At 42.5% G+C, this 24,308-nt stretch overlaps 1 protein-coding gene across 1 annotated transcript in view; it reads left to right on the forward strand.

The window, feature by feature from the left end:
- The window catches only part of dock1 (dedicator of cytokinesis 1), a 248,180-nt gene that overhangs the window by 179,708 nt on the left and 44,164 nt on the right, over positions 1-24,308 (forward strand). The window contains exons 30-39 of the mRNA XM_069665134.1: positions 2,737-2,815; positions 4,129-4,229; positions 11,573-11,631; positions 12,268-12,416; positions 13,438-13,523; positions 13,798-13,954; positions 16,563-16,603; positions 16,952-17,042; positions 22,052-22,171; positions 23,346-23,435. Coding sequence (XP_069521235.1) covers positions 2,737-2,815; positions 4,129-4,229; positions 11,573-11,631; positions 12,268-12,416; positions 13,438-13,523; positions 13,798-13,954; positions 16,563-16,603; positions 16,952-17,042; positions 22,052-22,171; positions 23,346-23,435 — 973 coding nt within the window. The remainder of the gene's footprint in view (positions 1-2,736; positions 2,816-4,128; positions 4,230-11,572; positions 11,632-12,267; positions 12,417-13,437; positions 13,524-13,797; positions 13,955-16,562; positions 16,604-16,951; positions 17,043-22,051; positions 22,172-23,345; positions 23,436-24,308) is intronic.

Raw genomic sequence — 24,308 nt, forward strand, 5'->3', positions numbered from 1 at the left:
ACAACATTGAACAGCAGTATGGCTAATAACAGCAAGCCTTCCCCTAGCACGATATCAGAGGAAAATGGCCGCCCAGTGAATATGGACAATGCTTTCCGAACTAATCTGAGCCAACAAGACCAATGACCAAAACTAAATTTCTTTTCCATTGTCAGGAGGTGTTAATCGGGTAAAAAAAAAAACCCACCTGATCCTCCTGTACACTGAGCCCGGCCTGAGGGTTTAATATACGGCATGACAAAAGGCAGACGGCTCTGTTGGATCTCCCTGTGCAGCAGATGTCTGCTCACCTGCCAGCGTCGATTACAGGAGCGCTACATCTTAATGCCGCTTTATTGCCCGCTCATGAAACGCTGATGCAATCCACTTACGTTGCATTACAATTGTCCTTGTGTCACCTTGCCATTTTCTTACCACTCATTGTGTTGTATCTTCATATGCTGCCTGAGGTGATCATTTGTTGCACTTTGTTTAGCAATAAGTCGTGGAGAATTCTCACACCGGCTAAAGCAGGGACTTAGAGTTAGGAACCTGAGGCGTTCCATAAATAAAGTAAGCCAGGTTATTGAACGTGCTGTGCTAGATCTTTTTCCTCCTCCGCTCATGATAAGGGTTTTTTGTCCTGGCTTGGTAGTTCTCTTAGATTAGTACTTACATTGTTGTATGGCTGGTACCACCAGGGAGTGAAGTTAAATAGCGGATGGGCCTCTGACTCTGCAAGTAGCAATCATAATTCCCCTCTAAAAGCTTCATGCCACTTAAGTTATTAACATTTAATTTTGCAACATCAGAGTGGATTAACCCATCAGACAGTGCTCTCATTAAGGTCTACTCATCGCATGTTTTTTTTTCGGGGAGTGCCTGTAGCCCTTCTGTTCCTCAGTCAGAGAGAAAGACAGACTCAACCTGTGTTTCACCTCTTTTGGATGTGCAATTTTATCTACTAGGTCAAAAGATTTCTTCTTTGTGGAAATACAAAACACTCGTGTCTCTTTTTTTTCTGGCTACAGATTTAAACTTCAGTTCATTTTGTACTTTTATGAATTAATTTTGGGCTATTCTGAAGTACAGGATGAGTCCAGTGCCAACGTACAGGTCAAGTGCAGGAAGTCGTTGCATCTATTTAGCATCGTGGATGTGTGTGCAAGTTTTATTTAGGACAAAAGAAGCTCTATTTCTCTTTCATAACCAGAATGTTTTAACCTGCACTGACAGCTGTTTTTGTTTACCAGCCTCACTTAAAAACTCAGTGTATTTTTTAGACTACAGTGTTGCAAAGTGTTGAGACTAAATATTTGTACATACTCGACATAGATGAATTTTACAACAGCGTATTAAGGCCATTGTAAAAAAAATTTTAAAAAAATGGAGCTAGATGAGAAGAGTAAAATTTCGAGAAAAACACTTTCCAAGATTAAAGTCATAAATTTGCCAGAAAAAAAACGTGCAAATTTCTGAGATTATAAAGTCATGAATTTGCGCACAAATCCTCTCTCGACACCCTCCCACGTAACGCACTTGATATAGTAGTCACCCACAACCTTGGGGTATTGATTTAAAGTACTTTTGTGATTTTTTTGTCCATAATGCAAGGCTTGTTTACTTTTAGTAGGCGTCATGAGTGCGTAGGGTAACTTTTACGTGTGATGGTATTACCCCTGGGTCAAACGGGCAGCATAGAAACATGTGTTTTTGCAGGAGAGTTTTTTTTTTCCCACACAAATTTTCCCTTTTTTTCTGGCAAATTTACAACTTTAATCTTGGAATTTTCAAGTTTTTTTTCGCAGAATACTTTTCTCCTCCGGCTCTGTTTTTATTTTTTTATATATATATATAAAATGGCCCTAATACGCTGTTGTAGAATTTCCTCCCACAATTGCAATAAAAAGCTTGATGATATAAACGTATGATATATTACTTCACAATGAATCAGACAAATGGAGTTTAAAAAATATATATTTCACATTTATTTAACAAGGAAGTCCCTTGCAATAAATATCACACCTTTACAAACGTATAAAACAGAGCATATCAAAAACAAAAACAGACAAGGAAATGGTAAAACAGAACAGCAGACATTACACAAAATCCAGTTTGAGAAAATGAACTGTACTCTTCAGTAACACACAGTGTCTTGTTAGAGTTTTGAAACAATATTATTATACAAAATACTAACTATATTAAACATATTGTGTACATCTGACTATATGATTTAAACAAGAATGTGAAGGTGATTGTATATTCCATGAGTAGCATTTTTTGCATCTCAGTGTTTGTGTTTACCTGCCTAGGGACCGCTGATGGAAAGTATCTGTCAGCTTTAAATGGTACACAGCGTCTCTTCTCTTTAATTAAGATAAATGTGTTTTTGAATGCGTCCCTAAAGAATACATTTAAAAAAGAAGCAATAAAACAAAAAAACATAACTGGGAAAATAGTACACCCTCAACTTCTAACTCAGCCAGCAAAATAGCCTGGAGATGGTCCACTTTGCCGTCTTAAAGTAAGACATTTTGTAGAATGTCAAAACAAATATGCCTTTGTGTCGGGTCATGAATATGAAAATCTGGGGGCTACTTCATAACTCATCAATCTGGTTTCATACAGGAATTTAAAGAAATGTCTGAGAGGCCTTTTAGCCCATTAATAAGAAACTTCAGAATATAAAAACCTTTATTTTAAAATGGAAAAAAAATATTTGATCAGTAAGAAAACGTTATCCTCTTATCTTTTCAGAGTGTTCCTGCGGGCCATTAATCAGTATGCAGCCGTGTTGAACAAGAAATTTCTGGATCAAACCAACTTTGAGCTACAGGTAAGAGTGAAACTTTTCAAAGCCTTTTCTTTTTTGTTTTTTGTTTGAAAGCCTTGATACCAGCCCTCCCAACCTCCCAGAGACAATGTTCTTTTACTCAAAGCACCATTGAATTGTGTTTTTAAAGTGCTTTTAACAGGAAAAAGACTTGGATGGCACTTTTTAAAGTCATCACTCTTCTGCTTCACACTGTGGCTTTTTTTTTTAATGTGCAGCATTGTTGGACGTTTAAAAAAAAAAAAACATCGCCGAAGGCAGTAGACATAAAAATGGTGGAGATGGAACATCAATTACTGTGTAATGGCCGGCAATTTGATGTGCATTTCGGAATATTTTAACCTGCCCACCCCTGGAACAGCTACTCTTTCTGCTCGCTCTGTAAATGTCTGACATATAGAAGAATGTTAATGTTGTCAACAACTCAAACCGCTCTGAGCTCGTAAAGCCTTTATGGAGTGATTATTTTAACAGTGTTTTAGTGAGACTTATAGAACATGGAGCTCTCTTTATGGCTGATGAATATTGTATTCAGTGTTATTTTGTGTAAAGGTTGTTTAGCTTAGCTGTAACTGTTAGCTTAAACAGTTGCTGGTAGTCAAAGCGAGACAGCTAGCTAACAGTGTAAGTGTTCTTTTATTGATATTTATTAAAGAATTTCGCACTTGTAAAACCGGCACAAATAGCATACTAAATTAGGAAATAACAAATACAAACAGTAAGGCACAATGTAAGGCTACAAATCTAGCTAAGTGAAAATGCTGAGTCACACTGCTAGCTTAAAGCTCTGCTAGCTACCAAGTGACTACCTTCAAATGTTCCTAAAATAACAAAACTCAAGGAAACATATTCTGCCTCTCACATCAAAAAATTTAAAAACACAGTACTTACAGACAAATAGTGTCCAAGGCAACAACGTTGTTAGATAATTGCAGCAGGAGAAGCAGAAGTCCTCTTGTCCTCTACCACACTCCTCAAAAGCTAATGCTAATAAATAACCAGGAGGGGGCAGTATCAAAAACAAAACAAGGACAGAGAACAGTTTTTGTAAGTTCTTGTGTGTATTCCCCTTAGAAAGGGCAGACTTACTACATGAAATGATCATGAAAAGACATATTTTGTATGCATACTCCAACTGTTTGCACTGCAGTGAAAAATGGCGGCTACAGTAGCACTCCATTTAAGCTGCTCTCGTTGTTTTTTTGAGATCACATCTATATTGTAGTGTGTTACTGACTGACTTTGTTTTTATACTGTAAGTAAAAAATCTCTACATTCTTTTAACACTGCTGTCTTTCTGTCTTCGTGTGTCTCAGCTGTGGAACAACTACTTCCACCTGGCCGTAGCCTTCCTCACCCAGGAGTCTTTGCAGCTCGAGAACTTCTCAAGCGACAAGAGAGCCAAGATCTTCCACAAGTGAGTTTGAGTGCTTTTTCAACCCACAGGGCGACCTCAGAGCACACTAAGACACCCAGAGACTTTGTATAATTCATCACACAGAGATTCACAGGGATACCCAACCCCCATAGATTTGGTAGAGGCTGCACTGGTGGTTCAACCATCTGAACGAAACAGAGCAGCCTCACAGTAACTCCAGGGGTTATGGAGAGTGTATTTTGATCCCAGGTATCTGAAGTTGGGAATCCCCTTTTGGAATTAAGATACAGGTCTACACTCTCTTTGTATTTCGACGTATTCCCTCAGAGAAAGCAGAGACATTGATATTGCAAAGTTATTAGATAGCTGAAATTTTAAAGCCACAAAGTTTAGATTTTATTGCTTCTGAAAATCTACTTAAATCTAACCCACCTTTTAGCTCTGAGTTCAGAGAGCGCTTTCCTTCACTGTTCTTCCCCTGTCTGTATCTGCTTAAAGGCATTTATCTGCATTAGTATTTCTCTTCCACTCTGATAATGCAGCCAAACGTGTAAAAGGCTCTCTGTGCAGACGTGGAGCATATTTCCTCTCATCTTCCTTTTGAGGCGTTTTTTTTTGTCGCTGCAGCATACATCACACCGGGCCGCGCTTGACAGCGACACTCTTGGTTGGCCAGTGCTTTATTATCAGCCATGATAAACTCCCACACAAACAGTCAAACACAGTAAACAAACGGCTCTTACCCGCCCCCACTCTGCCTGTCTCGACTTGTCAGCCTTCCCAGAAAAAACAGCTTTCTGATTCACATACACAACAACTGCCATTCATGGAGTAAACACAGAAACAGGCTGACTTCTGTCGTGCTATTTCCACTCTGTTTATTTGACATTTCCATATATGTCATTCAAACACAACCAGGTAGCTTCCCGAGCAAGCGACAGGGATATGACTGTGGGTTTGTCAGCTTCTCTTTCACCCACCCACTCTCCTTCCCTGTCTATCGCTCACCTTCCCTCTTTTACCTCTCGCTCTCTGCATAGCGTTTCCCTGTGTGCTGGTGCATGAACTGTCAGCACTGTCTGCAATACCAATTATTGCGCCGTGCTCAGGAGCAGAGAACAGAGGGGTGAAATCTGAGACGTGGGGAGCACCTCTCTTTAGAGCTTCGCATCAGCTTTGCTTCTGCGTCACACCTGTCTCCTTGTGCTGTTTTGTTAAGTTCAGTGTATGTGTCCCTCTAACACCCATTCTTTCAGTCATGTCTTTACAGAATGTAGACTATAGAAAATCGACGTAACACCCTGACGTTACCCATTGGTTGCCTTTTTGATGCCTCATGTTTGGCATTCTGGCTGCTGCCATGTTGTTGTTTTTTTGTGCCAAAGGTGACCATATTTGTTTTTAAGTGTTTTTCACTCACTGTCAGACTTCCCTGGCGACCTCTTAGTACAATAACGTACACAGCTAGCCCTTTTAATCATCCTACATTTGCATTAAAACATCTCCAAAAGGCAACACCATCACAAACTCTACTGATATGACAAATTCAGCGGGTAGAAGAAGAAGAAGGGAAATTCAATTTTTTTCACTCTGTTAAATCATGCTACACACTCAAAGGCCCAAAATACACAAATGCATACTTGGTCTGTAGCAGGACTTGAACCGGTTCCCAAGCCAAGTCCCTACAGACTGAGCTACCGTCGAGGTAACACCTAGCCATCAACTAGCAGCATTCACTTAAAGAGACCAGCCTCCTTTTTTTGCATAACTTCAAGCCTTAAAGGGGGGGTATTATGCAAATTCCAAGCTTCATATTTCCTGTGTATACCTGTGGAGTAGCTTAGCATAATTTACAGTTAAAAAAAACTCCTCATTTTTCTCACACTGGTGCTTTGTGCAGGCCCTCATACAGCCTCTGCCTGAAACGACTCGGTCAGCTCTGTCCCTTCAACAAACCCCGCCCCTACAAGCCCACGTTCTTCTGATTGGCCAGCTCTCTGCACAGTTGTCATAAATAGAGAGTTAAGCTATGGAGACCAAAAGCCTTTTTTACTAGGCTGTTAACATGTTTAATTTTGTTCCGTTAAACATGGGGATTGACTCGCTTTTGGAGCCAGCCTCAAGTGGCCACTCGAGGAACTGCAGTTTTTGGCACTTCCACGTTGGCAACTTTTTGAGCCGCCAAGTTGCTGCTTATTACCAACACCTACTGCATGGCCTGATTAGTAGGATGAAAACATCTCTGTGTGCATCCATGTGGCAGTGTTTCCTGACCTCAGCCACAACTTTGACCACAACCGACAAAAATTAAATGTTTTCATATACCGTAATTTTCCCCAAACCGTTCACCCAGAAGGACTCTGAACAGAAACCTTAGAAATGCATTCACACATACACACAGAGAGCTCAATAAATGAGCATGCAGCAGTGTCATTGTTCTGATCTGTGATTGTCATATTGTCAGGCTTTGTGAGTCTCTCACACTTCCTTTGCTTCAGGCTTTCATCACATCTCATCTGATCGCACAGTCCAAGGCTTGTCAATCACTTGTTTCTTTCTCTCTCACTGTATCTGCCACTCTCCGTCACCTCATGCCTCCACAACCAACTCCTCCTTTCTCCTCCTAGTTTTGATCTTTGTCCCCTGACCCAGTTGCATTACACAGCGCAAGCTCCTGAGAGCCGTGGATCCTCACACCGCTGCCTCATCCATTGACGCGTTATTCTTAGTTAACCTCTCCGGGAGCTTTCCGCCCCGCAGCTGACAGGTACGCAGTGTAGGTCCTGACAGCCGACAGTCATAGCTGCCTGTCTGGCTGCCTGCAGGAGTGTGACAGAACAGCACCCTGCATCTGTCTCGCCTCAGATGAGGACATGGTGCCTCCTGAGTGGTCGCTGCATGCACAATGTAGAGACACTAACCCCTGTGCTTAAACTTGCACGCATGCAACATGCACAGAAATATGTTCAAGTCTGGATGAGAGGAAAGATGAATGATATAATCCATTATACATTACCGTTTCTGTTTTTTGCATTCGGCTTTACTGTAATTTATAAAGGCAGACATCTATTTCCATTTTATAATCCTGCCAATACTCTGCCTAAAGATCAATCCTCTGGCTTTGACAGCTAAATATGCTTAATTGTTCTGACCAGGCCAGGCTGCAAAGAGGTGACGCAGCATCTTTGTTAAGGATTATTTTAATGCCGGTCTTCTCTGCGTCCAAATACATTATCGTTTCTTTGTACAATATTGGCAGGACGATCAATAGGACTTCAGATTTCTGTACGGGCTCTGAAATGTCACAACGGGTGAAGGAGGCTCAACTCTTCATCTTTTTACTCCATGCTGATGTGTCTTGCCATCAAAGTGTGAGAAGGAGTAGACAAAAGGTGCCACTGTGGCTCCATCAGTCACTCAGCGGGATGGCCGGATGTCAGACAGGACTGATTCGGGGCATGAGCAAACAATGCTGTCACCAGCAGTGCCACCAGCTGGAGGAGGCGCTCTGACATCACATTTAACTTTAAATGGCCCTCAAAGGGCTGTCTAATATTAGATATATGATCACATATTCAGACTTCTGTCTTCACCCAGAATGTTCTTTTAACTCAAATTTCTTATTTCTGCAGAATTGTGTTGTTGAGTTGTCCAGAGTCCAGAGACTGATAACAGTAACAGAAATGCCTCTAATGCTGCCGTATATGTGCTATAGGTATCAGCAAGTACAACAGTCTGATCCCTGAACACAAAAAATGTTCTTGTTTCACCCGGATTCAATTTCCCAAAACATCAGCCTACACAATAAGTTGCACTGATCTGTTCTGCAACTCTGGATTTGTTTTGGCTGCAACTGGCAACTACAAAACCAGCAAACAATACAGAAAAGTGCTAGCAGAGAATGTAACGTTAGCAATATGTCAGCAACTTAAAAATCCGACCAGTAAAACAACGATGTGTACAATATGCAAGGCTTCAGTTTGAAGGAGAAGCACCATTGTTGCCATACAGGGTGAGCAGTATAGGCCTACCGCTGATTCTGTTATCGCCCTGGAATGGGATGGCACTCGGTATCAGTATAGTGAACAAAGTAACAGTATTAGGCAGAGATGTGGACTTGAGTCATGGTGACTTGGAGTCACTGTTCTGATGACTTGCGGCTTGACAAAAAATAAATGACTTGAGACTCGACTTGGACTTGAGGCACGATGACTCGGATGACTTGCGTGTTCATAAGTTTGAATGTTAGCTGTTAAATGTAATGATGAAATTCTAACTTTTTGTCTAACTATCAAGTATGTACGCAGCGCAAACTGAATCATGATTGGACGACTCAAAAACCTCCCCGATATGTGATTGTCATGATTGGCTGATTGGCTGTCAGTCAAACTCGTTGCTATTGCAACACGCAACATCAAGGACCCCCACTTCCTGATGTTTTTTCCCAAAGAGAAGCCTCATCAGTCGTACTCGTCACTACTCAATACGGTCTCAGACCAGACCATCATCATGGCTGCGTCTGTGCCAAGATAATACAGATACAATTCACTGTCATACTTTTTGAACAGGTTATATAAATTGGCCAATAATATCATTATTAGACGAGCTACTAACACCTTGTCTTGTCTCTTTATAAAGACCGGTTACTACAGGTAAGAGTGCTGGATCCTGGGTCGAAAAAAAGTGACTTAACTTGGGACTTGACTTGCCTTAACTAAGGACTCGACTGGACTCGACATAACCTGTGACTTGACTTGACTTGCCCAAGAAAAAAAGACTTGAGACTTGCTTGGGACTTGGGACAAGGATGACTTGGTCACAACACTGGTATATTAGGGCTGTGACGGTACTGAATTTTGCTAACCACGGTGACACTAACATCCCCTTGCAGCTCGGCAGTAAACTGCAAATTTCTTTATCCTTCATCCTGATCGACTGACGTTCGGAGACTCTGAGCTGCCGTGCTCGCATGCTCTAATTTCACGCGCACGTATTAATGCTGATCATTTACCATCTTCACACCAGCCTTTTTATCGTCTTTCTTGGACACAGTTGAAGTTTTACTTTTTTCTTTTACTCTCTTGGGGTCAATGTGGAAGTATCTCACTGCTGCTTCCCCTGATTTTTGAAACCTGGCAGCATGCAGGTCTTACTGTTTTCTCTGTGCTGCCACAGCAACCTGTAAATGTGACGTGTGGCGTTTAAGTGAAGGGGGAAAAAACAGTGCTTCACCGCTAATATTGGACTTTTTATGTTTTCACATTTTATTTCAGATAGACTTTGTGTGTTGTCTTCTGTTTAGCTGATGTGTCATCCATACAATCACGCAGCTTGGTAGACAACAAAGGCCATGATGGTTCATTGATTCCGGTCGCATTAATGCAGTTCAGTGCAGTTTTTATCCCTTGATGATCCAGCAGTGAAACCACATCTGACCGCCTCTCAGTGTGCAATGGCGCAGCGAAAGCTTGCTAAAACAGGCCATTGGAAATCGAGTAGAAATGGTCAGATGTAGCTCTCTCTGGACTGTTATCTTCATTCTGTCTCCTACATGCTTGATCTTAAAACAATTTCAGGCTTGAACTTACTCTCTTTTCTTATCAAACATCCAATCGCTTTTCAAAGAGCTTAATCTATTACTTTTGTTTCATATGATCGGTTTCACAGAGCCCGTCTCGCTTTCTGCCTCCATGCACACTGTTTCCACTCCTCTTAGTCTCTCTATCATTCACTGTCGGTCTCTCCCTCCACATGCTTTCTACTTCACACCATTTGTCCTCTCTGTGACCTGGGCCTGTGTGGCAGGCTGGGAGACAGGCTCCAAGCTGCTGTGAAGATTGGTTCATGACCCAGACATGGCAGAGCTGATCAGCTTATACGCCCTCATTCGTAAAAAAAAAAAAAAAAAAAAAAGCAGGCAGAAAGTCAGGACGAGAGTGATCCTTCTGCTTCTTCTGCAAATCTTTGTTTTACATAAGGGCCCTTGACACACAAAGACGACCTCAAAGAACTAGTGCACACAAAAACTGTCTGATCAAACAGTTTGCCTCATGTCGTCTGATCTCTGCCTACTGTGTGTTCAAATGCAAACACAGAGCAGAGGGAAGACCATATTTGACAGCCAGCGGACTGTCAGCATGCTGCGGTCGTGCACGAGGGGAAATAAGTCATGATTGTCACAGAAATACAAAACAAACAGACTTATCATGGTCAGGATATTGTGAATGGGTTTCAAGAGCACATTATGTAAGGGATAATGTACAGTGAGTGGGTTGTTATATCAGAATGGAGCCCCGACAGGCTAACAACCTGTTCACTATACGTTATCCTGCTTATTACACGGCTATTTATTGAAGAAATAATTTGACACAAAATTATTTTATTAATTTGAAAATGATTATATTTCCATTTATGTCAAAAAATAGTCCATTACACTTTTAAACAGTTAGAGCTGCATCCATGGCAATGGTTAACTCTTCTTGAAAGAAGCTAAGCTAGCTGTTTTTACTCACGTTAAAATGAGCTAAGCTAGCTGTCTTTACTCACATTAAAATGAGCTAACCTAGTTATTACTCACATTAAAATGAGCTAAGCTAGCTGTTATTACTCAAGTTTAAATGAGCTAACCTAGCTGTTATTACTCACATTAAAATGAGCTAACCTAGCTGTTATTAATCAAGTTTAAATGAGCTAAGCTAGCTGTTATTACTCACATTAAAATGAGCTAACCTAGCTGTTATTAATCAAGTTTAAATTAGCTAAGCTAGCTGTTATTACTCACATTAAAATGAGCTAACGTAGTTGTTATTACTCACATTAAAATGAGCTAACCTAGCTGTTATTACTCAAGTTTAAATGAGCTAACCTAGCTGTTACTACTCACATTAAAATGAGCTAACCTAGCTGTTATTACTCAGGTTAAAATGAGCTAACCTAGCTGTCTTTGCGTCTTTTAATCTCTATTCCTTTCTCTCCGCTGTTTTCGTCTGTTTACTTTTCTTCCTCACTGTGAACAAACCAACGTCAAATTACTTCTTTCAGCAGGTTGATATGATTACAGTTAGTCCTACAGATTCTGTGACTAGAGCCACATCCCTAGCAATGCTCTGTTCCTCATAGCAACGGTCTGCTATCGAGCAATAGCAGACTTCGGAATGCCGTAATCAACCAATCAGAACCAAGTATTCAACAGCCGTGTAATATAGGGATAATGACTTTGCATTCTGCATTGAGTGCTCAGCAAACAGTCAGCTGTACCGTATTGCATTTATTTACTTTACACATGAGCCTCTAACTAAATCCATTACGCTCCCAGTCTCTTTATCCTCTATGAAATGATCTGACTATACGTTGCATAACATTAAATCCTGTTTGTGTTTCAGGTACCAGGACATGAGAAGACAAATCGGCTTTGAGATCAGGGATATGTGGTACAATCTAGGTAACTCAACCGATTCCTTGTGTCAATATTGTTCAATTTCACTTGTAACCAAATATATTTCTTTAATGAAGATCAATCACACAAACCCTGCAGTAGGACGCCAGTAATTGACACGTGTTAAAGTGTTGTTTTCCCAATTTATGTCGACGATTTAGTACCCTCACTGTCATTACAGGTCGACCCAGCAAACAGCGACAGCTAAATATAGACAATCATGTGTTAATTAGCTTTTTGTTGTGTGAAGGGAGAGAATCAGCAGTCACGTCTCAATGGAATGAGATTGTTGTGCAGCGATCGGAGTCTCAGATTTGGGCACCTGTGCCTGACTGAAAGTCTCCTCACTGTAACCCGCACCATCTGATCCCTTAATTAGAGCTTTCCACCAGATTAGATTGACTCATTCGCAGGGTTTTTAATGAGCCCCTTGCTATTTTTTACCTGATGTGTTGGTTCGAGGTGATTTAACGCATGATTGTCACAGAAAATTCTAGTGAGAGGAGACTTGATAAACATGAGGCTACTTTTAAATCTGCAGAACATGAAGGATGTTTTTTGTGGGGTTTTTTGTCCAAATAGAAATACACAAATCAGTTGTGTGTTAATCTGTCTATTAATACGTTTTTTCTCTCTTTCAAGGGCCTCACAAGATCAAGTTCATCCCAGAGATGGTGGGTCCCATCCTGGAGATGACGCTCGTCCCTGAGATCGAGTTGCGAAAAGCCACCATCCCCATCTTCTTCGACATGATGCAGTGCGAGTTCCACTTCACATGCAGCTTCCAGCGGGTCCGTTTTCCTCTGAAATGCGACATAACAATCTGAGGAGCAGTGTAAACCGAGTGAACACAGCAGAGGGATAGTCCATCTAAGAAAAACGCTCCATAGCCCAAAGCTTGCTTGTAATTCTCATCTTGTTGTGCTGCGATTATTATTATGAGCAGCCATAGAAAAAGGAACTTATGCCCCTTTAAAGTGCAAAATTAAGCCTTTTACATCACAAAATCCGTTTGGCTACGGCTTCTCTGCCATAAGATGTTTCAGGCAGTTTTCGGCTTTGTGATGTTTATGTATGCGGTGCTGTTATTCTTGTTTTGAATTTTAAAGCAGCACAGCGGCTTCAAAATGCCTCTGCTGGGCCTTGTAGTCCTCTGAAGACAGTTGTAGTTTCCCTCTCAAGGGAAGGGAATCTTGAGTGTTACTCGAGATAGAGTTCAGGGAAGATGAATGGCACTTTCTTGCCCTGAAATGTGATCAATTTCACTTTGGCCGGACCCCTTTAAAGCTGCAAGGCAGTAATATTCCTTTTACTAGATCCCTGTGTGTCTCCATGTGTGTTATAAATCCTTGGTTTAACAGAGAGCAGCCTTCATATCTTCTCTCTCTTAGCTGCACTCTCCTCTCCTGCTCTGTATTTGCAACTGGCCTTCACAGTAAAACAAGAAGTCAGTGAAAATTGGTTTGTTTCAGCTCCATAAAACCTGTTTTTTATGCAGCTGCTACGTTCAAAAATGGGAGAAATAAGAACCATGCATCACTGTCAGAAGCTCCAGCTGCAGCAGAGCAAAAGTAAAGAGGATGTGTCTCCCTGCTGCAGCCTTGTTCTGTGTCCTAACCACATTTATACAGATAAAGAAAATCTTTAATAATAAACAGAAAATACCAGCTGAGCTGCGAGAGAGAGGCGATTAAAGTCGATCCCCTCAGCCGGGGCCTTGATGCACACACAGAGAGTGAGACAGGGAGATGGCGTTAATGAATTGAAAAATTAGCCACGCTGATTATTTACGCCTGCTCCGTCTAATTGCAGTTCGAGAACGAGATCATCACCAAGCTGGATCACGAGGTGGAGGGGGGCCGCGGAGACGAGCAGTACAAAGTTCTCTTTCAGAAAATGTAAGTGCTGATTAATGGGCAGGATTACGCCCGAGCCTCTCACATGTTAGATAATGCTAATTGCAACATAGCACTCTTCAAAATAATCACAGAGTGCTGATGATCACAGCGTGCCACTGTGATATTTGCTTTCAGCGCAGTCGGATGCTAACGCTGCTTTAATGTGGAAAAGAGGAAATCCTAAGCGGCTAAAGTTTGACGTTTAAACTGAAGAAGATCCTCTTATGCATGCTTCACATTTGTTTTCCTCTCTTCCTCCAAACCCACACACCAGTTTACTGGAGCACTGCAGGAAGCACATGTACTTGGCCAAGACGGGCGAGAACTTCGTCACCCTGGTGGTTCGTCTGCTGGAGAGGCTGCTGGACTACAGGACCATCATGCACGACGAGAACAAGGAAAACCGCATGAGCTGCACCGTCAACGTGCTCGTAAGATGCCTTCTTTTCCCCAGTCACACAAAGTCACAAGAAGCTGCCTGCGTGAATGACATTAAGGGGAAGGAATAAGTCCTAACGACAGTGATCAACATGCTGTTTATAATGCACACCTAGGCAGACTCATGTTGTCATTAGAGTGAACATAATGACATCCCACCCACAGGAAAGAAACACAAACATCCACCTCCACATGTCACCCCGCATTAAGATGTTATCACAGAGCGTCACCTGAAACGCCTCTCCTCTGTGATGTGACATTTCATCTGGGAGCACACAAATGTCAATTTTGTCTGCTGGCATTGAACTTCAGGCCCGCGGCCTCTTTTCAGCATTTATCTGAGTCATGTTCCGCCAGAGCGGAGCCAGGTTGTGTAAAATGTTACTTTCCAGTTTTAGCCAAGAGAGCAGAGTGAAGACGTAACTGTGATGTCAGGCAGCTAGCTTTCCTTTTTCTCTACGTCTGCCAGCTGCAAGCCAGGACTTCCAGGCCAGCCGGGTTTCCAAATTTGGGAAAATGAATTTGTCACACTGCCAAAACATTCTTCTTTTAAAGTCTTAGAAATATCCTACCGTAAAGCTTGGTGCATGGCATACACGTAGCGTCAATTCTCAAATAACAGACGTGGTCGGCACGTACAAATAAAGGCCGGCCGCAAACACAGGCCGGGAACAAAGGAAATCAAATCATTTATAAATGTATTTTTGAATTAATTATTGTGAGTGATTCATTTTATAACTCTTTTTATTTCCAAATACGATCCAATAATCATCCAATCATGTATCAACACTTTGTTGTTGTGGATTAATCACCTAAAGTGTTCTGTTTTAGTCACTGCGGGTGCAATCTAACCGGAGCGGCCTGTCTCTAACATAAGCCTGCTTCATATAAAAGCCTGGTACCCTCTGCAGCTGAGGTAAATAAAGGCCCCGCCCACTTAGTGTACTATTTTTTTCAGGATACAGGAACACGTGACAAATAAAGCAATAGATTCAAAAGGAAAAAAGCAAACAAGCAGCACATACACAATGAATATTATATAAACCAAACGTCTCCACAGCAGAGAGAAAAGATGCCGTACAAACATCCTTGAGTGACGCCACAGGAATCCATCACAGAGGCTTCTTATATCCACCCAGACCCGTTGTCCACTTTAATGTAATCCCACAATTTGTCCCAGGGAGACCCCCCTCCGCCACTTGCCTGTCACTTAGTCTTGTCAGCACATTACATTACATTAATAAGATGCTGTCTCAGTAATTGCACTGACCCATTCTTTCAGCTGTGGGGCCTTTGAAATCTTCCAGTGCCTTGAAATAACTCGACAGGCCGTTATTGTTCCCACAATAATTACAGAAAATACACTTGGATATGTTTGGTATCTGGGGCCGGTCCCCCAGTGAACACAACTCCGGGCTTAAAGGAATATCCAACCCAACTACTGATATTTAAAATTCTTAGTACCTGACTCCAGAGAGGTCTGACCTAACTACACTCCCAGATACGATGTTGGACAGTTCCTGTTTTAGTTCTACATCCAGCGCAGATTATCATTTATCGTTTTATTCTATGGAGTCTGGATGGTGTGTGATAGTTTCTATGCAGTATCTTATATTGTGTGAGTTTCCCCCTGGCCTCTTTCAGTCATGTCACTTCTAAGTAGGGATGAACGATATTGGATTTTTGGCCGATATTTTCCAACCCTTTTTGCCGATTTCGATACCGATTTTTTCGGCACGTTTTTTCCACGTAATTGCAGAGAACGTCAAGTCTCCCCTGTAGTGGAATTGATATCATGCCTACTCTTATTGTAGTGGCCCACTGGCAGATGCAGGAATAACATAATACAGTGCTTTTTAAAATGTACACATTCACTGGGCAACATAAGAATAGTACTTAACTTGATGTAGATAATGCCATATTTATTTGTACTTAACTTTTCTTTCACTTTAAACTGTAATATTCACACAACTTAGACAGGCTCGGATGATGCTCTCCCAGAGACAATCCTTACAATAGCCACAACTAGGGCAAATTGTACCGATTGCACATAACAAACACAGAAAATGAAATCAACAGTGCTGTCCGTTTCAGAAACGTTAAAAAAATGCCGCAGACATCTTGCACCCTTCTTCAGCACTTGACGGAAGAGGCGTGGTGCAGGCGTGGTGCAGGCGTGGTGCAGGCGTGGTGCAGGCGTGGTGCAGGTGTGGTGCAGGCAGTGTGCACACACACTCGCGCTGAGTTAATGTCGTAGCATTACGTCAAGCCTTGTTAGGGAATCGTCAAGCGTTTAGGCAGAATTAAAGCGTTGTTTTATTGGCGGAAAATATCGACGCCGATCCCGATATGTCATTTTCATCTACAGGTGCCGATAATATCCCTACTTCTAAGGTTTATTTATTTATTCATTTGGCTCCCCATTAGCCACTACCAAGGTAGGACACCTCAGCCAGGAGTCCCTACATGAAAACATGGCATCAAAATGTACTGCAGCTACATTATTGAAAACCAAAGGCATAAGGGAAAAACATGATACAAAGCATGAATCACTTTGTAAAGCATTGTTCTGTTAATGTTGTGTCTCCTTCCTTCCTTTAGAACTTTTACAAGGAGATAGACCGAGAGGAGATGTACATCAGGTAAGATGACGTCATATCCTGCCCTTTTTACAAAGTTCACACACCTCTGCGGTTACATTACAACGTGCTGCTGTCACATTCAGTTCAGCTTTATTTTTATTTGTTACGAAAGTCGTGATTCTTGCTCTTTTCCTCTAAACTGTTTGTCCCAAGAGATCCAGAATAAAATATTCGATTTTGATAAAATATCTTTCTAGTTCCACAATCTTTTCCGTCTGTCTGTCAACGTTATTTGACGTAAAAGATGCTGTCAAAAAGCATCAGTCTGGCGCAGTTAACTCTACCTGTTGGTAAAGTGTGAGAGGCCCAACCTTGACATACCCGTAAATCATTGCTGTTTCCTGCCAGGTACCTGTACAAGCTGTGTGACCTCCACAAAGAGTGCGACAACTACACGGAGGCCGCGTACACTCTGCTGCTTCACGCCAAACTGCTCAAGGTAAACAGACACAATACCAACAGCAAATAATTGTAGGAGTACACTCTGTAAAGTACTTCAAACAGCCCAAATACACGGTTAAGCTGTTTTCAGGCAGATGGCATTTAACCTCAGGCATTAAAAGTGTTTATCTGTGAATTTGAATGTGTTTAGAGAGATAGGGCGGCATCCCTTTAATCCCAGCGTGGCATGAGAGGGCAGACTCGCTGAGCGGCATCCTGTTCGGCTTGCGTAGTTGATGAAAGTCACAGCCAGTATCTGATCTGTCCTGGGGAAAAAAAATAAAGCTGAGACATGCTTTTACTCTCATCTTTATCAGCCGGAAACTAAGACCCCTCTGTGCTGTGTATTACATCGAACACCAGGAAGCTGTTTTGAGGGTGAAGGCTGAAAGCGGATTGAAGATTTCTTTTAAAACAAATACTGAACTGGTCCGAATATAAGACAGACCTTGACATACTGTACATCTGAAAAAGTAGGATCGTCTTATATTCGGGGTCTAGACTTTGAAAGGCCAATATACGTTCACAACAGCAGATGGCACCTCTTATCTGTTAAGCAAGTGTAACCCTCATGACTGAGGCCAGCTGTCACTCACGACTACAGAGCCAGGGGGATGAGAGACGGAGAGACACGGTTATCGTCCGGAACAAATGGCTCAAAAGTAGGCCAAGTTAACCAACAACTGAGGCGGAGTAATGATGTAAAGTTTAAGATAATTGTTGTCACAGTGTCCGAAAAATGGCAAGCCCAGAAAGATCACATAGCGCCGCGGCTAGCCGCCTCCTGTGCTCTCAGCAGGCTTACGTTGCGTACCAACCAGGGTTATTATAGTTAACCAAGACTAAGGGATTTACATAAAAGATGTCGGCTCCTGTAGAAACTCCAACTTTATGTGCAAACCAAAAACTAAGACTTAATGAAAACGAAACTTAAACAATCAATTTCTCAAAATAACTCGTAAAATTAAAAACGTGCGCCGGTTTAGCTCAGCGGTTAAATAAGAGCCATATGCAGAGGCTACATTCCCACTCTCTCTTCCCCTGTTTCCGACACTATCCTCTCTGTCAATAAAGGCATAAAAGGCCAGAAAAAAAAAATAAATAAACTGAAATGAAAAACCAAACACAAAGACTAAATAAGAATATAAACTAATGGAAATTTCAAAAATATAATAACTCTGGCATCAACTGATCGTGAACTGAAGCAGCTGAAAATTCGCCCCCATTCATTGTGTGTTGCAAGTGGCCGAGTCGCTGCTCAAAGCTGACGCGCACCAGGCAAGCTGCGCCACCTCCTTACAGCTTTTCTCCCTCATTGTGTTTAAATCCTGCATTTAAAGAAAACAGTCATTTACTATTCAGTAAGTAAACCTTGTGGGGTGTTGGAGACTCCTCAGTTCGCCCCCAATAAGTGAGCAGTGAGGCTGGGCAGACGCGAGTGTTGCCCAGAAAAAACACTGCAACGGGCCGCGGTACCGACACGTCCAGTCTTACCTAACAGATGGTAACAGAGCTGGCATCCAGCTGTAAATAGACCTCACTCTGATGGTTAAAGATTTATTGACATTTTTAAATTATTGAATTTAAATGTGACAATTTAATCTTAAAGATATTGAAAACGTGATTTTATTTAAAAGGTAAAATAAAATAGTTTTCTTTGACTTCAGAAGATCTTTTCTGTAAGAATAAGTCTTGAAAGGGGAAGGGGGAGGGCGTCTAATAATCCTAGTCGTCTTATAATCGGACCGATGCGGTATATCTTGAAGTTAATGCAGAAATATTTATTATCATGAAGGGATTTTTTGAAGATCAAACCTTTCCTGTAAATGTCCCCCTCGTCTCGGCCTGGAAAGTGTTAGACAGAAATATACCACATCCGCACACAGAACTCCTCGCACGCAGAGCTGCGGTGTCTATTCCCAGCTGGGGTTGGGTATAACCTGAATTTGGAGTTGTTCCTCTCTACCTTTCATCCAGAATGGTTGCATCCAACGACTCGTCTGCATTTGCATAAATATCTGGCTGCTTCCGCCTTTGTACGTGTCCCGACAGGGGAGAGCAGGCTGTGACTAAATCACATTTTCCTTGCTTAACAGTCGCAGCAGCATTCGCAGGAGTTGTTTTTGTCATTATTATTTTAATACAGCTCATCTCCCCGCAGCTGCGGCATTCCTGATCATAGCAAACCTTCAATTGGGGGATTCACTGTTATATTGTGGAAATTGGTTCATTTTGTTCCAACAGAGTCTGTGTGAATCTTTTCTTCTCCAATAATCTTTCCTATGTAATCTATGAAGTCACTGTGCTGCTATTGTGTCCACACAGAGGCTCGTGTAAACAAGCATGAGCGGGGATGAATGATGGATGCATGATTCTGCATCCAGCAGCAGTTACGGAGTAAAACTGGCTCCTGGAGTAATAATTACTCCTCCAGCAGAGCGTCTGCAGCGGTGTAATAATGCTTGATGAATATACAGCACTTTGCGCGTTGTCAGAAATGTATCAGCACTTTAGTTCTGTCGATGCAGCCTCGCCAGCCGTCCATGAGTACAAACGCAGATCCCTCTTAGCATGTAAAGTAATCAATATCCCGATCCGAAGCCTCCCAGCATTGCTCCTCAAGCCACAGCAACAATGTGCAGAGCAATTACTTTCCCGCCCGTCTCTAAAGCAGCGCGTTCAAATTCCTCCGGCTTTGCGATTCAAATGTGGCCCTCACATTTGAAAAAGAACTTGGTCAGATCTTAACTCCTCAGGTTGCTCAAAACGCCGCAGAACCCCAATTAAAAGCAGCCGGTAATGAATCAGTCCTGGCCGGGCCGCACAGGATTATGCTTCCCCCACACAGAGGCCAATCAGATTGTCCGTCTCCCCGCTAGCCAAGCTGCTGTAGCCTGTCAGAAAGCTCATTATTCTCCATGCAGGGTGAAGAAAAGGCATGATGGAGGACGCGGTCAGCACAAAAGGACGCCCCCGCAGTCTTTATGCTTGTGTTTTTTTCTGCATCAGTCTTCCTTGTCTGGCATTGCTTACAGCATCAAGCAGATTTGTAAAGAATAAGATGACGCTGCTGCATGACTCAGGTGAATAGGATATTTATTGTTAACACATTTCTTGTGCAAATACAAGCTAAATGAATAATAATAACTTTGATTGTAGAGCATCTTTAGCTCCTTTCATACAAGAGTTGCAGCTTTGAAGTGCTTTACAATCAGTTCATGCACATGAAAGCATAACCATTTCAACAAGAATAGAGATGCATAAAAATCAGATAAAATTGGTGATAATATTAATAATAGGATGAAAAAAGGGGCAGCACAGTGGTCACACCTAGAAGGTTCCTGGTTCCAATCCCAGTTCGGACATGAGGTGCTTTTTGACCAAAAGTACCAGGAACTTTTTAGTTCCAGAAACTTCTCCTCAAGGAACTAAATGGTTCCTGTGGCTCATTGTTGTCTGCGTTTCCACAGCGGCCTAAAGTCCCAGGAAGATTATGCAAATCAGGCCACTGACGTACAGAGCTGTCGCCGTTTCCAATTCCCGCTGGGTGTCCTCTTCCGCATAAATGCTCAGCAAGGCCTGCGCCTCGTCATCAGTCCATCTGTCGTTGGCAGACTCCATCTCGAAGCACGATGATAACAGTGAGCTTGCAGCTGCCGTCTTTTAAACAAGGCAGGTGAAATAAAACGCAGCACTGCTGGCCCCGCCCTGACAGTTCCTGGATCTTTGGAAAGTACTACCCCTCGAGCAGGGGTAAATCAATTACCCCGGAACTAAATTTAGACCGTGGTTCGAAGTTTGAGTTCCTCAAAAGGTTCCTCGTTCCTGCTGTCGAAAAGCACCTATAATAGTGGGCCTTTCTGTGTGGAGTGTGCACGTTCTCCCTGTGCATGCGTGGGTTCTCTCCAGGTACTCCTGCTTCCTCCCACAGTCCAAACACATGCGCGTTAGGTTCATTGGTGACTCTAAATTGCCCGTGAGTGTGAGCGTGAAAGGTTGTGTGTCTCTATGTGTCAGCCCTGTGATTGGCTGCAGTGTAGCAGCTGGGGGCGGCGTTGTTGTAGTAGCTTTCAATGAGAGGCTTTTTGCGTGCTGCTTTTGGGTTGCAGAGCGCCTCGCGTTTCTCCGCTCTGTGCGCCTCACATTTTGAGTAAACGCTCCGAGCGCCTCGAGTTGAAAAAACTTCAACTCAAAGCAGAAAAGCACCCGACGTCATGGGCGTTTTTTCTGATCCAATCGGATGAAAGGGGAGGCGGGCCTTCTGTCAGTTTAAATAACAGTTAGGTTAATGACAGCTAATGATTCCGTGGTTGCCTTAACAACAGAATAAAAAAGGCGCAGCGAGCTGCTCTTTTTTTAACCGTAGGCTTCAACAGAAAAGGCAGTGCGGTGCGCCAGACGAGCGAATCAGCTCCGTCTGATCGGGCCCTTAACCCGCCTCTCGCCCAATGACAGCTGGGGTCGGCTCCAGCCCCCACACGACCCTGAACAGGATAAGCGGTAAAGATAGTGGATAGATGGAAGATGGAAAAAAGATGGAAATAAAAGCTCATTTGATAAAAGCAATGGCAAAATTGTATGAAGTTTTTGACATAAGATAAATAAAATCCATATAATAATGAAGTTTAAAATTTATTTACACAGAATATAGATTAAATAAAACTTTTCTAAAGAAGTGCAGCAGTGCAAAGCAGTTTAAAAAAGCTATAATCAGGAAAGTCACAGCTTGCTAAACAAACAGTAAAACAGCAGGTACTAGCCACAGAAAGCGTTGTATTGTATCGCCCTGGCTGAGCCATTCAATATATATCGACGCATATTTCACTGCCCGTGTCTCAAGTTTCCATCCTGCCCTGCCAGAATGTGGCCAGCTTTAAAAAGAACTCCACATCAATCTCACCCATTTGCATTGGCTATAACTCAGTGATTGATTTCCTGTCACCTGTTCCCCTTTTGCTCTGTATTGTATTGCACCTCGTTGACCCCGCGCCGCCTCGTCCTCTGCAGTGGTCGGACGAGCAGTGTGCGGCCCACCTGACCCAGCGAGACGGCTACCAGGCCACCACTCAAGGACAGCTTAAGGACCAGCTCTACCAGCAGATTATCAATTACTTCGACAAGGGCAAGGTGAGAGACACACACGCATTTTGGCGCATGAACACACACACACGCAGAAGAGTGGCCATAATCATGATAAATCCTGGACTCGGGATGCTATTTTTAGATGCTGCCATCTCAGTTAAACACCTCTGCTGGCATGAGAAGGTAGGTATTGAGGAAGAGCTGCTGAATGGAAGTTTTATATTCCTTTTCTGCAGAGGGATTGTGAATAATCCTGTTCTGTTAGCTGATGCTCTTATGGACGGAGACGCGTATGAGACCACACAAGCGTTAATGCAGCTCTTTTGTGTCGTCCCCTACCTTTTATAAAACCTGCTTTTCCTGCCTTTCCTCCATTTCCATCGGACCACGTTCTCGAATTTCATCTCTGTTGTGACGTGAATAGCAGCCCTCTAAAAACGGGGAAATGTTCCAGTTGCTTGGGACCTGGTTACTGTGCTGTTTTTCTACAATTTCACTGTTTAGTTCGGGGGAGAAAACTGTTTCTCAGCCTGTAAGTGAAGCCTGGAAAGGGTCCGCAGATCTGCAGCCAGAGCTTCTCAGAGATGATGTCCCAAGGCTTTTTCGCAGCAGTCGCTCTTGCCTCTTTAGCCAGTGTCGCTCAGCAGGACACAGCCAAGGAGAAATTGAAAGAGCCTTGGCTAACGATGCGCACACAGACACACCAGAGCGATCAGGAAGTGTTACAGTGGCTGCAGGAATACATAAACACTCCTCAGAGGGAGCGGGGAGACCGTTTCTCAGAGTGTCATCGGAATCATCCCAGATGGTGTTGCCACCACCACTCTGGCTGATGGCAGGCTGATCTGAGTAGCAGTCTGGACCGGGTCCACCTCCAGTCTGGCCCAGATCAGTTCAGCTCGATCCAGTCTGTCAGGGAGCCACTTAGAAGAGTCCTCTGTCTATCTGTGACACCACTCCACTACATTGGATGAGTCTCGAGGGATAATGCATAACTGTTATATATTTCGTCTGAGTTTTACATGCGAGAAAATACTGAATAAAACTGATAAAGTAAAAAGATTTCACTTGCTTTCTTATTAAACCGCCTGAAATTTAAACTGTTGCCTGGGAGAGATAATTTGTTCTTTTCATCTGGCTGAAAAATGAGTGCTTCATTTAAGCTTCAATCTTTCTAATTGATTCATTTACTAACCGTCTGTGTTTGTGTGCCCGATAGATGTGGGAGGAGGCCATCATTTTAGGGAAGGAGCTGGCTGAGCAGTACGAGAATGAGATGTTTGACTTTGAGCAGCTCAGTGCATCCTTGGTGAGTCATGCTACGATTATCTTTGTTTAGCTTTAGTGTCATAAAGTGTGTAGACTGCAACCACTCTTTACTGATTCATTCAGAGCAGAAGACTGTGATGTGTGTATTTAAAGTAACAATCTTTAACTTTTTCATTTGAATAAAGTATTTTAAGTCACGATTTGTCGCCGTATGAGGTAACACAATGGTGATTGAGCCTATGGCCCACTGATGAAAGCCTTTGCATTTGCAGTATTACAGACTGGGTGTCTGTGGCGACTTTAGCGGAAAAAATCACAAGCGGCGCCCAGTTAGTGATGCGTTTTCCATCAGCCAGCAGTGGTTGGTCTGCCAGAGAGGGTAGGCGGAGCTAAGCGGCTGCTTTTCCGCTCTCTGCAAGTGTTGCGAGTAAACAGTAATCTACTATGGCTGAACAAACAAAGAAAAGATCGATGACTACAGATACAACTCCAAAAATGAGTGAAAACCCAAAGAAAGAGAAACAAATTTGATGCTCAGATGAAGCAAACAATCTAAACAGGAAAGCAACCGTCAGCGAGGAAAATCAAGAGTTAGAACCAATTGACGACTTCATATTGGGTCTTTTGTCAAACCAACAGTTCAAAACCCAAATGTTTTCATTTACAAAATGACAAAAAGAAGGAAATCATTACATTTAAGAATCTGGAACCAGCTAATTGTTTGCTTGAAAAACTATTGAAATTATAATTATTGTAGGATAAGATATACTTTTATATATTTATACTTTTTCTGGACTCTGTCGAGCTGCAGTTACAAACAAGAATTCCACTAAAGTTACACATGAAGTAGACTAAAGGGACGAACCAATTTCACAGACATTGATATTCCAGCACATCATTCTGACTACATACA

The sequence above is a fragment of the Semicossyphus pulcher genome, unplaced genomic scaffold (assembly GCF_022749685.1).
Source record: "Semicossyphus pulcher isolate SPU_LCO1_2020_fin unplaced genomic scaffold, fSemPul1.0.p SCAF_16, whole genome shotgun sequence".
NCBI lineage: Eukaryota > Metazoa > Chordata > Actinopteri > Labriformes > Labridae > Semicossyphus > Semicossyphus pulcher.